The 15099-nt window shown below is 65.2% G+C and overlaps 6 protein-coding genes across 6 annotated transcripts in view; 3 read left to right on the top strand and 3 right to left on the bottom strand.

Moving 5' to 3' along the window:
* Positions 1-53, top strand: part of PFL1_01549 (uncharacterized protein) — a gene marked incomplete at both ends in the record, with an annotated part of 2517 nt that extends 2464 nt beyond the window's left edge. The window contains one exon of the mRNA XM_007879059.1: positions 20-53. Within this exon, the coding sequence (XP_007877250.1) occupies positions 20-53 (34 nt within the window). The remainder of the gene's footprint in view (positions 1-19) is intronic.
* Positions 54-827: 774 nt separating this feature from the next.
* Positions 828-1795, bottom strand: PFL1_01550 (uncharacterized protein; the record flags this gene model as incomplete). Its single annotated transcript, XM_007879060.1, has 3 exons — positions 828-862; positions 1048-1344; positions 1699-1795. 3 exons carry the CDS (start codon positions 1793-1795, stop codon positions 828-830), a joined length of 429 nt encoding a protein of 142 aa, XP_007877251.1.
* A 793-nt stretch (positions 1796-2588) lies between these two features.
* Positions 2589-7985, top strand: PFL1_01551 (uncharacterized protein; the record flags this gene model as incomplete). Its single annotated transcript, XM_007879061.1, has 1 exon — positions 2589-7985. The coding sequence occupies one exon, from the start codon at positions 2589-2591 to the stop codon at positions 7983-7985; it is 5397 nt and encodes a 1798-aa protein (XP_007877252.1).
* Positions 7986-8519: 534 nt separating this feature from the next.
* PFL1_01552 (uncharacterized protein) lies at positions 8520-10524 on the bottom strand (the record flags this gene model as incomplete). Its single annotated transcript, XM_007879062.1, has 2 exons — positions 8520-9920; positions 10426-10524. 2 exons carry the CDS (start codon positions 10522-10524, stop codon positions 8520-8522), a joined length of 1500 nt encoding a protein of 499 aa, XP_007877253.1.
* A 1208-nt stretch (positions 10525-11732) lies between these two features.
* PFL1_01553 (uncharacterized protein) lies at positions 11733-12194 on the bottom strand (the record flags this gene model as incomplete). Its single annotated transcript, XM_007879063.1, has 1 exon — positions 11733-12194. The coding sequence occupies one exon, from the start codon at positions 12192-12194 to the stop codon at positions 11733-11735; it is 462 nt and encodes a 153-aa protein (XP_007877254.1).
* Positions 12195-13248: 1054 nt separating this feature from the next.
* PFL1_01554 (uncharacterized protein) lies at positions 13249-14535 on the top strand (the record flags this gene model as incomplete). Its single annotated transcript, XM_007879064.1, has 6 exons — positions 13249-13317; positions 13402-13499; positions 13626-13805; positions 13948-14023; positions 14127-14184; positions 14435-14535. 6 exons carry the CDS (start codon positions 13249-13251, stop codon positions 14533-14535), a joined length of 582 nt encoding a protein of 193 aa, XP_007877255.1.
* Positions 14536-15099: the final 564 nt, after the last annotated feature.

Genomic DNA, 15099 nt, shown 5'->3' on the forward strand with positions numbered 1-15099 from the left:
ACCTTNTTCCCCTATCCAGGCAATGCGGACGGGTCAAGAGGTTCCGGAAGTAGGCACGGTCAAGATGTCGTGGATCTCTGCGCCCTCTGCTGCCGGTGCCGGTGCTGGTGCTGGGGCCTCTTCGCCCGCCTTGGCCTCATCGTCTGGCGGTGACGCCCCCGATTCCGCCGAAGCCGATGCAGATGATGGTGCAGCGGGTGGAGACGAAGAGTACGAAGATGGCGACCGCGACTCGAGCTGGAAGCGGTGATCCCCCCCCCCCCCCACCTCCCTCTCCCCTTTCTCTCTTCCGGGATCGCGCGCGCATCAGTCCTTCTAGATTAGGCCATCATCGTCACACCAACGATCCATGCACACCCCGTCCTCCTTCTCCTTGGCTCCCACCTTTTTTGCCGAATCTTAAGATCAAAGCTGCTTCGAAGCAGCGGCAGCGACGGACCCGCCTTTTGCCGTCTTCTCATCTACCCTCTTCGATCTGTGAGAGCTGCGTCCCGATCCAGGCGCGTTTCCACGAACGCTCAGTCCGAGACGAGACGAGACGAAGCAGCGAGCGGTACACGCCATCGAGCAGAGCTAGTACGCCGTGTGCTCCGTCGATCAGTGACCGTTGAGAAACTCGGAATAACGAACGGGTCGACGGCTCGTGGCCGCACCCATTTCAGCGTCGTCGTCGTCGTCGTCGTCGCTCAAAGCAAGCAGCGGGGCGTGGTGCAGCGAGGCTGGATTGCTTCGGTCTGTGCTGTGCTGTGCTGCGTCTCTAGAGAATTTCAGCGGGCAGACTGAGACGGGCGGACAGGCGGACGGGGGAGTGCAGACGCGCCGGCCGGTTACGCGTTGTACATCTCCTCCTTGAGCTGGATGCCTGTGTGTGTGTGTGTGTGTGTGTGTGTGTGGGTGATGGAAAGCAGAGAAGGGGGGAAGAGGAGCGACCAGCGTTCAGTTGCTTGCTCGTTGGCTGCCTCCAGGACGAGCCGAGAAGGTTGCTGAGAGGGGGCGCGCGCGCGCGAAGGGGCTGCTGCGCTGCTCTCTACCACGACGACGACTCACCGAGCTCCTCCCTGACGCCCTTGAGGGCCTCGACGTACTGCTTGTACTGGCCCTCGTTCTCGACCTTCTGCTTGATTCCCTCAAAGACGCGGACGGCGGTCGAGTAGTCGTTGACGCGGCGGGATGCGCGGAGGGCCGACTCGATGACCTCGGGCGAGGGGACGAGGTCGTAGGCGAAGCAGTTGTTGAGGCCGCGCTGCAGCTCAAAAAGGTCCTCGACGGCGTCAAAGAAGCCGACGTAGCGGCTGTTGAAGGCCTCGAACGACTCCTCCTCGTGGTGGGCGGCGTAGAAGCGGACTGCGCGCGGGGTTTCCGGGCGACGGCGGGGCGGCGGGCAGGGAGGCAAAGGATCAAGTCAGCGGGTGGTCACGAAACGGGGAGGTGCGAGAGGATGGGGCGATGATGGCAAAGCGGTGCAGGCCATGAGGGCGGACTCGGAAGCCAGCCGAAGAGCCATGGCTTCGCCGTGAGTCTGCACTCGAGGCCGGCCCATGCCGGGACAGGCCCTAGACGACGTCGAGCATCGGCTCGGCCCGGGCCCGAGCCGGCCATGGCAGTGCGAATAGTGCCTCGCAGTCGGCCATGCTCCAAGGGCGATGGTTCGGATGTTGGGCCGCTGGCTGGATGTGCTGGGCACGTTGCGGCACTTACCCTGCTGGGCGGCAGGAGCGACGGCGCCGCGCATGAGGGCGGACCTGGCGGAAGCGCCGACGGCGGCAGTCCTGATGGCACCGGTGAGGAACGACATGGTGTGCGTGTGTGGATGTGCTGGAGGGTGTCGGGCTGAGAAACGCTGGAGGGCGGTGACGATGGTGATGGTGGAGGCCTCGAGGTCAGGACAGACTACTACTGGCTCGCGGGCTGGCTGGCTGGCTGGCTGGCGATCAGAGGTTGCTAGAATTCGAGGTGACGGACCTGGCCCGGCCTGCCTTGCCTGCCTCTCTGGCGTGGGCCGGCCAGGGCCGTCGGGTCGGGGCCCGCGAAGAACGCAGCGTCCAGCCAGGCCTGCTGGCCTGCCGGTTTCGCTTCCGCATTCGCCCAGGCCTGGGGTCGAGGGGGCGATTACAAACGGGCCTAGGCTGGCGAATTTTGATTTTCCTGATCGGCTCGGACCGGGCCTGGCGAAGCTGCCGTGCGAGAGAGACAAAAAGTCGATTTGGCCTGGCCTGGCCACGCCTCCACAACTCAAACGCAACGCAGGGTCCAGCAGGGGTGGGGAGCTTTGCCGGGCCTGACCTGGCCTGGCCTGCCAGGAAGAGAGTCGAGCGTGGGTGCTGCCTCTCTGCTGTGCTGACGCTTGACGTCTAGCTGGCCCAGACTTCCTCGGTGGGGACCTCCAGGAGACGTTGAAGCTTGCTTGCCTGCCCTCTCTCCCATCCACCACGGCTCGACCCCGCCATCAGCAGCGCCGCGCCCCCGCTACCGCATCGCCTCTTCGGTCTCGCAGCTTGGCCCATTTCGCCCTGGCTCGGCGTGGTCGCTGTGAGCCAACCCCTCCTGGCCCTCGGCTTCCTGCTCCTACCTCGCGCGATGCATACAGGATGAGCGCAGCATCGTCCGCTCCGACACCCAACGCCAGCATCTGGCCAGTCCAGCTGCGCGACGGTCACCCTCGCAGCCCGCCCGCGACAAAGCACCTCGCACCGGTCCAGCTCGACCGCCTCGACTTTGAGGACGTCTCGTACTTTTTCCACTTCCACCGCATCGCAAAGCTCGCCCGCGGCCTCGCGCTCGACGACGGCTCGGACGGGGACAGCGACCGCAGCGTAGAGGAGGTTGGACGCAGCATCGTAAAAAGCGGACGTCCATCGCAGGCCAATGGCTCCGGCGGACGAGGCACACCGAATGGCAAGGCCAAGGCATCCCGCAAGCGCCCCGCGGATCGTGCCCCATCATCCGGCACATCTTCGAGGCCCGCAAAGGCCGTCAAGCTCTCGAACGGCACATCATCCCGCTCCCCTCTTTCTCCGCTCCTCAGCGATCCGACCACCGTCCTCGTTGACACTGCCTGCATCTTTCGGGTCAAGGCAAGGTCCGCCAGCGACCGCGGCCACGTCTCCGACCTCGTGCAGGCCCTCCAAGCCGAGGGCGAACGTAGCATCAGCCTCGGCGCCGTCAGGATCGAGGTGGAAGGCGAGCAGCGGCTGGGAAACAGCATCATCAGCCATGTCGCCACCCTCCGAGCCTCCGACTCTGGCGTGGAGCTCGCCACCTTGCCCCTGCTGGCCACCGACAGCTTTCAGCCCGAGATGCGCCCGGACCAGTTCAGCAATGGCAGCTGGATCCCGGCAGCCCGCACTCTATGCTCGGCCGGCGAGCTCGACCTTTCTGCGAGTCTCCGCATCTTCGAACCTCCGCCGCAAAAGCATCGGACGGAGCGTGCCGAGGCTGCCTCCCTCCACGTCGAGCTGCGCATCAAGATTGCCGTGCCGCTCAGCGCCGGTTCCGGTGCAGGGGCGCTGAGGCCGGCAGTCATAGAGGACATGGCCGAACTCGTCCGCTTCGCCGATGCCCTGGGTTCCGAGCGCGACGAAGTCGACCGTAGGAAGAAGGTCAATGCCCGGCTCGTCATGGATCATCTGCATCCCGCCGAGCTCGCCGTTAGCGACCATATCCAGCCTCCCGACCTCAACCCGACGCTGATGCCTTTCCAGCGACGCTCGACCGCATTCATCCTCGGCAGGGAGGGCAAGGCGATCGGCCAAGACGGCGCCGTCGAGGACACGGTGGACGTCATCTCGCGGACCGGCAGCCGCGAGGTCGGTCTGTGGTGGAAGAAGATAGACGACGGCCTCTTCTACCACTTTCTCGAGGGCCGCTTCGTCGCCAACGCCGATCTGACGCGCTATAGCAACCTCCGCGGCGCGATGCTGGCCGAGGAGATGGGCCTTGGCAAGACTGTCGAGGTCATCGCCCTGATCCTCCTCAACCCGAGGCATGGCGTGTCGTCGGAGCGCAGCTGGTTCGACGCCGACAACAGCATCGAGGTCCACCCGACCAAGACGACGCTGATCGTCGCACCCGAGACGCTCCGCCAGCAGTGGGTCGACGAGCTGGCGCGTCACGCGCCCGAGCTCTGCGTCTACTCGTACACCAGCCGCCAGGACGCCGAGAACGACACGCCGCCGGGGCAGACGTGGGTGCAGTGGGCCTCGAGCCTCGACGTCATCGTCACGTCGTTCCATGTGCTTGGCCTCGAGCTGACGACGGCCAAGCCGGAGCCCGAGCGGTCGCGCCGCCACCCGAGAAAGTACGAGAGGCCGCGCAGCCCCCTGATCCGCCTTCACTTCCACCGCGTGGTGATGGACGAGGTGCAGATGGTCGGCAGCCAGACGTCGGCCGCCGAGACCGCGGCCATGCTGCACCGGGGCAGCTCGCTGGCCGTGTCCGGCACGCCCGTCAAGAAAATCGACGACATCAAGTCGTGCTTCCGCTTCCTTCGCATGCCGTGCTGCTCTGGCACCTTGACGGCCCGGTCGTGGGATAAGATCCTCTCGCCGAAGCTCGCTCCGGCGCTCGTCGCCGTGATGGAGACGATCGCGACGAGGCACACCAAGGCTGGCGTGGCGCACGAGATGACGCTGCCGACGCAGACGCGCAGCGTCGTCCCAGTCGACTTTACCGCCATCGAGGCCGCCTTCTACGCAGACGTCTGGAAGGACGCCCTCTCTGCGGTGGGCATCGACAGCGACGGAAAGCCGCTGCTGCCGAACTGGCAGCTCGACATCAACGTCCTCGGCCGCCACCTGCTGCTCCTTCGGCAGGCGTGCACGCATCCGCAGGTCGCGGTCCACGGGCGCGGCGGCGGCGTCGCCGGCAGCCAGAACCTGCGCAGCATCGACGAGGTGCTCGAGCTCATGGTCGACAGCACCAAGGCCGAGCTGCAGAGCATGCGCGGGCAGTATTTTGACCGGCGGATCACAAAGGTGATCCTCTCGCTCTACTATCGCGACGAGCGCAAGCACGCCGTCGCCGAGGCCCAGATGCTCGACCTGGCAAAGGAGCTGCGCAGCGAGGCGGGGCGGCTCGAGGACGACCTGAAAGCCACGGACGTGCAAGGGCCCCTGTACAACTTCAGCGACCGTGAGCTGGAACTCGAGGCCAAGGAGGCGAGCCGACAGGCGGCGCTCGGCCCTTCGCACCGCGACGAGGACGACGATCGGCTGTCCGGCGCCCACGGGGCGGTGTCTGCAGGCCAAGGCAGCTCGCCAGAGTGGCAGAGTCTTTGCGCGGATCCCGCTTACCAGGAGAAACGCAGGCAGAGATCGGCCAACCACGCGCGCATCAGCCACGTGCTGCGCCTCGTCTACCTTAGGCTGCACCGCGTCCTCCAATTCACCGGCAACCTCTACTTCCAGATGGGCGAGTTCGTAGAGGATCGCGAGTCGAAGGAGACGGCGAACGCTGCCAAGGTCAAGGACGTCGACGCCGAGCCCCAAGCTGAGATCACCATCATCAAGGGCGAAGACGGCACCACCCTCGCTGCGAAACCCGGGACGACCCGGGCCGATGATGAAGATGCGCCGGAAGTTGGCAAGGCGGGCGAAGTCGATGAGAAGGCGCAGCCCGCGCCGACGGAAGCGGAAGCAAAGCGTGCAGAGCTCAAGGCGAAGGAGGACGCCGCCTACGAGGCCGCGGAGCGAATGCGCCAGAAGATCCTGAGCGAGCAACGTCTGCGGGTAGAGCATGCCGTCGAGAGGCTCGGACGGTCTAAGGTCGATTTCGGCCTGGCCCAGATAAAGTGCCGCGCCGACCCCGTCCTCGAGGATGGCGGCGGCATCACCACCGGCGACCTCATTGATGCCCTCATCGAGACGATGGACCTGCTGGATCGTCAGGCCCGGGTGATCTTTGAGTGGCGCAAGGACATCCTCGACCGCCTCCGGCGCGCCGTTAACCGCGATGTCAATCTCGAGCGCGACGACGACGACCAGTACCAGGAGAACCTCGACACCCAGGCCGAGGCCGAGGTGCTGCTCGAGATGTACCGCCCGCTGCTGGCCGAGCGCGAGCTGATCATCAGCGGCACGGTCGCGGTCGGCGCCACGGCTAAGCCCCAGCTCTACGTCGAGCTCGAGACGGCCGTGAGAAACGCCCGCCGGCAGCAGCTGCTGTCGGGAATCGGCAACGGCGGCGGCGACGACGACGACGAAGACGGACCGGATGACGACGTCCTGCGCGTCCACAAGCAGCAGCTGGCTCACTTCAAGAAGCTCGACGCACAGAAGAAGGACGTCTCGCTTCCCGATCTGTCGCGCTGCCTCGGCTCGCTGCGGGCCCGGCTCAAGGAAGCGTCCGAGGGCGATATCCCCGAGGCCGAGCGCAAGCTGGCCGAAACCGCCTCGTCCGAGGCCCGCAGGATCGGCCTCGAGCAGACCCGGCTGCTGGTCAAGCTGAAGACCGAAGCGCAGACGATGCTGGGCCCGCTGTTCAATGCGCGCACGAACTTTTTCCGAGAGTTGCAGATGCTCTCGGATTCGGTGGGCGACCCGAGCTTCACCGACCTGGACCGGTCGATCAGGACCGCCGGCAAAGAGGAAGCGTCGCTGCGCGCCAAGTCCGACGCGCTCGAGGGCCGGCTGCGCTACCTGACCCACCTCGGCTCGGTGCAGAGCATCGAGGCCTCGGCCTCCGACGGCGACGACGCGCGGCGTTGCTACATCTGCACCGAAATGATCTCGACGGGCGTGCTGCCCAACGCGTGCGGCCATGTCTGCTGCGAGCGCTGCTTCAAAGAGTGGCAGGGCCAGGGCCACCGCTCGTGCCCGATGTGCAAGACGCGCGTGCTGCCCAACGAGGTGCACCGCATCGTCTACCACAAGACCAACACCACAAGCGCGGCGAGCACCAGCGCCGAAGGCAGAGATGGACGGCCCTCGGACATCGTCGGCGGCGCCGAGTACCGCCTCATATCGGCCGCTCACCGCGACCAGATCGACCGCGGCAGCGTCAACGGCCGGTACGGATCCAAGATCGACCTCGTCGCCAAGCACATCCAGCATCTTTTTACCACGCGCGGCGAAAAATCGATCGTCTTTTCGTCCTTCACCCGCGGCCTGGACGTCATCGCCCAGTCGCTGACGGCCAACGGGCTGCGCTTCATCCGCATGACGGGCGCAGGCAAGGTGGCGTCCAAGGCGGCGGCCAAGTTCCACGAGCCCCAGGTGGCGGCTATGCTGCTGCACTCTGAGGCGCAGTCTTCGGGCCTCAACCTGACGGTGGCGTCGCACATCCACATTCTCGAGCCCTTCCTGGACCGCAGCGTCGAGGCCCAGGCGCTCGGCCGCATCCACCGCATCGGACAGACAAAGGAGACCAACGTGTGGGTGTACAAGGTCAACGACACCGTCGAGGGCCGCATCCTCGACGCCGCGGCAAGGAGGGGAGAGAGCTTCTACCTCGTCTCACAGCCGTCGTCGGCCGCCACTTCCTCGACGGGACCGGCAAAGTCGCTCGAGACCGAGGAGGGCGCCGTGGCCAAGTTCCGGCCTGCGGCGACCAGGGGCAAGAACAAGGAGCAGGGGCTGCGCGGCGATACGGCCAAGAGCCGCGAGGAGCTCGTCGAGGTGTTTTCCGACAAGCTCGCCGCGCGGCTCGGCGGTGAGGGCCAGGCAGACGGCGCCACGGGGGAGAATGGCGGCGAGGGCAGTGTTGGCTGGCGGGAGCGATTGATCGAGGCAACCTCATCCAGCAGCAGCTGCGGGGGCAGCAGCAGCGTTGGGGTCGGCGGGTCCGGATCGAGCAGCTTCCTGACTACGCCCGCGACGACGAGCGGCGTGGCGTCGCGCCAGAGCGGCGACTCGTCCACCACCTCGGGCGACGAGCAGGCGGAGCGTCAACGGGCACTGCGGCTGGCGGCCATCGAACGACGTCTCGGCGGTATCGGCAGTGGTGGTGGTGGTGGTGGTGGTGGTGGGGCGGGGGCGGTGGAACCGTGAGCCACAGACGAACGCCGCGCTTGGAATCGAAATCGACTTCCATCTCCGTCCTGGCATTCTGCTTCCCCTACATCCTCCTTGCGCTACGCTCCGTCCCTTGACATTTCCCTCGCACCTCCTCCTACCTACCTCCTCACTCACTCGCCACCCTCCCTTTCAAGTCGGTCGAACTCGAGTGACTCGGCAGCCCGTGACCCTCGGCAGGGGGGGCGCTGGTACTGGATATCGTTTCTATTCAACGTCGTCGACCAAAACGGGCAGAGAAGAGGTTCGGGGTCGTGGGCGCTCGTGTGTGTGTGTGTGTGTGTGTGTGTGTGTGTGTCTGTTTTTGTCATGACGGGCCGGTTTTGCCAGGGTCGTATCGGGTGCAGAAGGGAATCAGAATCGGCACCTAGAGGAGGAAGGAGAGGTGGGCGAGAGGGTGGGGAGCGGGCAGTGGCGGGGCAACAGGGTCGAGATGGCGCGCCAGCCTGGCACGTTGTCGACAACGGCTGAGGCCGGGGCAATAGGAAAACGGCGCCAAGCGACCTCCGCTTAACCGTCAAACTTGACCGGGCGGCCCTTGAGTCCGTCGCTGAGGAGGACGACGGCGTACTTGCCCGAGATGCGCCAACCGGGCTCCTCGTTGTCGAGGCGCTGCGACACCTCGCCGGGCACGCCGACGACGACGTCCGACTTGATGGTGCGGAGCGACACGACGGGGGGCGCGCCGTCCTCGCTGGCCAGCGGGCCGATGGCCATGTCGAACGGCGTGTCGCTGGGCGCCTGGCAGTCGTAGGTGAGCTTGCGGTGGTTGAGGTCGCCCTTGAACATGACGAGGTCCGAGTCGGCCAGGTGGAGGAAGAGGTCGGGCGCCTCGGTGGAAATCGACCAGAACGTGTAGCCCGTGCACCAGAAGGGGTGCTGCTCGTAGACCCACTGGCCCTTCTTCTCGTACTCCTTCCAGCGCAGGCCCATCTGCTTAACCGAGTTGAGCTCGGCGTCGGTGCCGTGCGGGAAGAGGGAGCCGTAGACCATCGAGTTGAGCAGCCAGTCCCAGTCCTTGCGCGTCACGTCCGAGACGAACCAGGCGAAGCGCTTGCCGTGGAAGTGGATCTCGCTGGCGATGCCGGCCTGGACGAGCCAGTCGGCGTAGACGCAGTCGCAGTAGAGCTCGAAGCCGGCATTGTCGAGGACAAAGTCGATGCGGCCGTTCTTCATCGTCGAGACGAGCTTCCAGATGCGGTCGAGGTGGTTGCCCAGGATGTTCTTCTCGGTGGCGGCGAGGTGCTCGCCGCCCGTCGACTGGAGGTTCTTGATGTCCTCCTCGGTCATGTTGATGAGGAGCGACAGGTCGGTGGCGTTGCCCCACAGGCAGACCTGGGTGAGCTCGTGGAAGAGGAGCTTGCGAGCCTTGAGCTTCTCGTCTTCGTTGGCGCCCTCCTCGTAGACGAAGGGCTCGGCGAAGCGCGTCGAGAGCTCAAAGACGGCGGTGCTGCTGCGGCTAAAGGTGTCGCACTTTTGGCGGAAGAAGACGTCGTAGTCCTTCCAGTACTTGGAGATGCTAAAGCACTCGTGGAGGCGGCGGTACTTGTACGCCTCGGCAAACAGCCACGGCGCGTTCATGAAGTCCTTGCCGCGGAAGAACTTGGCAATCTCCTTGTTCCACAGCGGGATGTCGCCCTCGCCGTCGTCGATGATGGGGCGCAGCTTGGCGTTGGTGTTGAGGTCGTTCATGAGCGTCTGCATGCGTTCGATGCACTCGGCCAGGTCGACAATCTTTTCCTCCTCGTACTGCTCGTTGAGCGTCTTGACGACGTCGTCGACGGCCTTGCCCAGGATCGTGGGCAGGCGCTTGCCCATCGTCTCGTGGGCGAACGAGTACTCGTGGTAGCCGCGGTACGCGGGCCACGGCGGGTTGTTGGGGTCCACGCGCGAGGGAGTGCGCGGGTACTGCTGGCGGGAGGGTGACAGCGGCAGCCAGAGAGCAGAGAAAAGGGAGGAAGTAGGAAGCGACCGGTCAGCCCAGGCTACACCAGGCGGGGCAGGCTTGATACGGCGGCGACGGGTCAAGATGCAGCTTGCGTCGCTATTGGCGAATCCCTGACTGCCGTTGATCGCCCAGAGCCGGTCGTGGGAGCTCTCGCGGTCTTCGCACGAGGGCATGCGCGGACGCTGGATTCGACTCAAGAGCAGTCGGCACTCGACCGTCGATCTCGGAGCGCGGCACCGCCTCCAGATAACCCACGGGACAGCTCGAGTCTCGAAGGACAGAACCAGCTCCTCGCGGCGCGACTCCGAGCGTCGGGAACGCCGAAAAGCCCATCCCATCTCCACACGGCAGGCCCGGGCTGCTCGGGCGGATCCTTCCGAACTTGGAACCGGCCTAGCCCTCCGATCCCCGCATGCGATCCCTCGTCTGTCCCGCCTTACTGCCACGTTTTGCTGCCACGGCACTCACCCCTGCGTTTCCGAAGCCCTGCTTCTTTGGGGGCAGGTTGCCAAGGTTGAGCACGGTGCGCGCCGCCGGCTTGGCGGAGGGGTGGTTCCTGTCGGCCATGTTGGGCAGTCGTCTGTCTGGCTGGAGGCCGATGGTGTCGTGCGGGGGCGTGATGGCGGTCGAGGTCGGTTCGAGTCGATTCGAGTCGAGGTCGTGAACGGGTCTAGCGGGCAGGCAGGCGGGCGGCACGGCGGCGTCAGGGGTGATATCGGAAGTCGTCCGGCGATGAACGATCCAGGGGGAGTAGGGTAGGTGGTGGTGAGAGGAGAAGGCGAAGGGGGGAGCAGCGGCGGCTGTCCGGTTGGCAGACCGAGACGAGGCTTTATTCTACGAGGGGCGATGGGACGACCGACGAGCGGAGCGGAGAGGGCTCGCGCGCGCGCAAGGGCCAAGCCAGGCGGTGACGAGGGGCGAGACGAGCGGGCGGGCGAGCGAGATCTTCGATGGAGGACGAGGATCTGTGCGCTGACTGGCGCTGCATCTCATCGGACGGGCAGACGCACGGTTGGGGGCGCGGCGGCCAGCCAGGCGGGAGTTTGCTGGGGGTTCAAGGGTCGTCGACTGGGCGGGCAGGCTGGCCAGGCCCTCGCTTGGGCTCGCGACCAGGGTTCACACCCTCGCACCCTCGCAGCCTCGCACCTCGCACCCTGGCCTGCCCTAGCTTGCCAGCAGCTTCTTCTGGCAGGCTGAGGCTGGCTGGCTGGCTGGCTGGCTGGCTGGCTGGCTGGCTGGCTGGCTGGCTGGCTGGCTGGCTGGCTGGCTGGCTGGTTAGCTGCTTCGGCTCTCTTTCCGACCGAACCATCCTAGCCTGCCCACGTTGTCGGCCTATCCGCTGCTAGCTTTCCCCGACACCCAGCCTGCCTGACGGTCCCCTTATTCTGCCACAAGACATTCCCCTTCGACAGCCATCCATCCTCGCTGCCTTCAGACAGCATCGTAGACAAGCCAGGCCAAGGAGATCTGGTTGGCGGCAGGACCATCGGCGCTGACGGCCGGGTTATTGTCGCAGAGGCGGAGCGAGTTTGGGGCCCCCCACCATCGCGCCTGCCTGCCAGCCTGCGCGGCCTGGCCTGGCCATTCAGGGTCCGCAACGAGTGCAGCGCAGCGCAGGCAGGCAGCTCTTTAACTTGGCTGGCCAGGCCCTTTTCGGCGTGGCTGCGACCGAGCCCAACGCCACGGCAGCAAGAGAGGGCTGCGCGATGATGATGGGCCCGCATCTCTTGGCCAGGCCTGACCGCGGAGATTCAGTTGCCGCCGCGGGCAAGCGCCTAGCCTCTTCTTTCCCTCTGGACCCAGCCTGGCCTGGTCGGAGCTGGCACGGGGGCCGCCGACGCTCGCTTTCTTTCGGGAATCACCCAGACCATCGCATCGCATGGCATCGCCTCACCGACGGCCAGGAAGAAACAGCTAGAGAGGCGAGGCCGCGAGGGGCGACGTGTCAGGTCAAGGCGCCAACCGCCACGTCCGACGGGCCAAGCTAAGGCTCCGGCGAGAGCAGCCCACACGACGCTTTCCCTACTTCTTCCTCTTGTGTGGCACGTGCGGCGGTCGAGGCTGCTCTCTGCCTCTCTCTCGAGACGGGTCAACAGCAAGGACGGTCGAGATGCGACGGCGATGGCGCGTACGATGGATCCCCTATCGAGCAGCATCTCGAGCCGTCCATTCCTGGCGGCGCAGGAAGACGAGGCGCGGCGCGCATCCTCTTTGCGCTGCTTTGCAGGCCGGCACATACGCGCGCCGTCGGTTGCCGCGATCGATGGGATTGCATGAGCCTGCCGGGCGGCCAGCTCTGGTCGAGATCTCGCTGGCAGAGGCTCATACACCGCCACAAGAAGATCTTCCCCGACATCGCTAGGATCAGCCCTGGCCCCGACAGGCGAACGCCACACGCTATCACTGCCGTGCGATGTTTGTCAGGGCACGGCAGCTGTCGATGACGATGGCGATGTCGATGTGGCGTTGCCGCGACGGCGACGGCGATGGCGCTGGACGTTGGACCTACCTACAGCCACGGTCAGGCCACGTAGGACGGACAAGCCAGCCCCGAACAGGCCGCGCCGCCTGCTGCTGGCAAGGCCAGAGGCCTGCCAAATCCGCCGCGAAAATCTGTGCGAAATTTCATGGCCTGGCCATGGCCGTCCCAATTTGGACGGCTATCCCAGCCTTTGGCCTGCTTGCCTGCCCTGGTTGCACCATCGATGGTCGTCATGCCCCCGCCAGGCATAGTCCGGTCGAGCTGTGAGATCGACCGCACCGCCCCAGCTTCGGCGTGGGCAGGATCTGTGGCCGTCGTGGTCTGGCTGGGACCGCCAACCGGCCGCTGAGTTGGTCGAGGCAGGTGCAGGGCCCATCGGGAAGGCCAGGGGGCGGCGTCCCATCGGGATCGCGGCAGGCTGTGGCCGTCGGTGCCGAGGCAGCGAGGGTTGGCCTGCCTGCCGGCTGCATCCGTGGCGGGCTGTGTCGTTTCGTCATCGCCTCCGCACCTCGATGGACGCTCAGGCCAGGCAGCAGACCAAGGCAGGCCGAGGCGGGCAGGCTCGCTCGAGTCTGACTGACGCTGCCTGCCGGGAGCGCGTCTCACGGCGCTGTGGGCAGCCATTCCGCAACCTTTGGCTGGCCAGCAAAGGCTTAACCACCACCACCTCTGCTCCACCACCACCATCCAGCCGGCCCGCCTGCCTCGTCCATCCTACTACCAATCGCCCTCCTTTCGCAGCATCGTCGAAGAGACAACCAGCACATCGCTCGCCCAATTCCCATCCCCGTCCAGAAAGGCTCGCCAGGATGACTCTCTACTACAGCATCGTCTTTGCGCTGCTGTGCTTCGAGATGGCCATGTTCATGGTCCTCATTGTGAGTGGAAGCCAATGTTGGCGGAATGACGGCCGAACGACTCGCAGCTGACAGCGTCGGCCGCTTGTCCCTTGCTCCATTCAGGTGCCCCTTCCTTTCACCTGGAAGCGAAAGCTGTTCCACTTCCTCGCGACCAACCCCATCGTGGCCAAGGTCCAGTACGGTCTCAAGATCACCTTCATGTGCGTTGCCCTCTCGCATCTAGCCTTTCCTCAAACCAGAGGCGAACGCTCGATCGTAGGCTGACCATCTCGATGTTCTCTGCCTGCCGTTGTCCGCAAACCCTGACCCCGCTTTGCCGTGCACAGCTTCGTCGCGGTCCTCTTCGTCGACGCCGTCCAGCGGATGTACAAGGTCATGACCGAGGGCGAGACGGCAAAGGACCACCGCGGTGTCCAGGACGTCCGTACTGAGACCAACTACGCCGCTCGCAAGTTCTACAGCCAGAGGAACATGTACCTCACCGGCTTCACCCTCTTCCTCAGCCTGTGAGTAGCGCGGTGATCCCTTGTCGCAGCGGACAGGCAGGGTTAGGCCGCAGCGATCCTCCTCGTGATCGCCGGGCTGCGTTTGAGCTCGTCTGTTTCTGACCGATCGCGCCTTGTCCTCGCTCGGCTTCACGCTCGACAGCATCCTCTCGCGAACCTACTCGCTCATCCTCGACCTGATCAACACCCAGGAGGAGCTCGTCGCTCTCAAGAAGGGCGTGAGTATCTCGGACCGGCCTGTCCGAAAACGCTCTCTGGCATTCGGAAACTGACCTAACTCGACCGTGTCCACCTGACCATCCTGCGTCGATCTCCTCACAGGGCAAGGCTTCGGGCGCCAGCGGCTCGGACATTGAGAAGAAGTACCAGACCGAGATTGGTGAGTGCCGCCTAGTGAAACGGCGCTGCCTAGGATCTGAGCTCGATTCGGACAGGATGGTGGTGGTTCGGAGCTAGGATACATGCAGGGCCAGGCTGGGCTGGAATGTCTGGCGCGGCTGCGCAAGGGGCATTCTCGGCCGATACGCGAGGCTCCGGTTCACTAGGCAGCGGCGATGCGTGCATCCTGCCGCGTCCTCGACAAGGCTGACCTCTTGCGCGCCTCGATGACGGCTCCCCGCAACCAACAGACACGCTCAAGAAGCAAACCAAGCAGCAGCAGGAGGAGTACAACAGGCTGAGCGATGAGCTGGCCAAGGCCACTGGCAACGTCTCGACCAAGAAGGACTAAGGTTCTCCTTTCGAGGGTCGTTCTGCTGCGTTGAGAATTAATTGCGCCTGGCGGCGACGGCGACGGTCGAGTCGAGTCGAGTCGATGCGCAGGGAGGATGTAGCAGGCTGCGCAGGTAGATTGGAGTGAAAGGTTGATGCTGGCGGCGGTAGCAGAGGCGGCTTGCGAGCGTGCGAGCGTCTCATGTCGATCTTCGCAAAAGGAATGAGAGCAATCTTTTTTATCTCGCTCGACGAGGGTGTGCGAGTGATGCGAGTCGGTGCCGCTGCGGTGGAAAGAGTAGTAGCAGTGAGGGGCGGCGACGAAGACGAGGCGGGGTGTCATCTAGGAAGATTGGGTCGGTAGCTGAGCGTGAGCGTGAGCGGGAGCGGGAGCGTGGTCGGCTCCCGATGGGGGGCCCGATGGGGGCGACAGCGGCAGCGTGGCCTCCACACGCGGCCGGGGGGCGGCCTGGCAGACAGGAGGAAGGCAAACCGACAGGGCAGACCAGACGACCGCACGGGCTCAGTCGAATCGACTTGCCTGCCAAAGCGGCGTGCGTCGGTCGGTCGGTCCGTCGAGCTG

The sequence above is a fragment of the Pseudozyma flocculosa genome (assembly GCF_000417875.1).
Source record: "Pseudozyma flocculosa PF-1 unplaced genomic scaffold scaffold00004, whole genome shotgun sequence".
Lineage (NCBI taxonomy): Eukaryota > Fungi > Basidiomycota > Ustilaginomycetes > Ustilaginales > Ustilaginaceae > Pseudozyma > Pseudozyma flocculosa.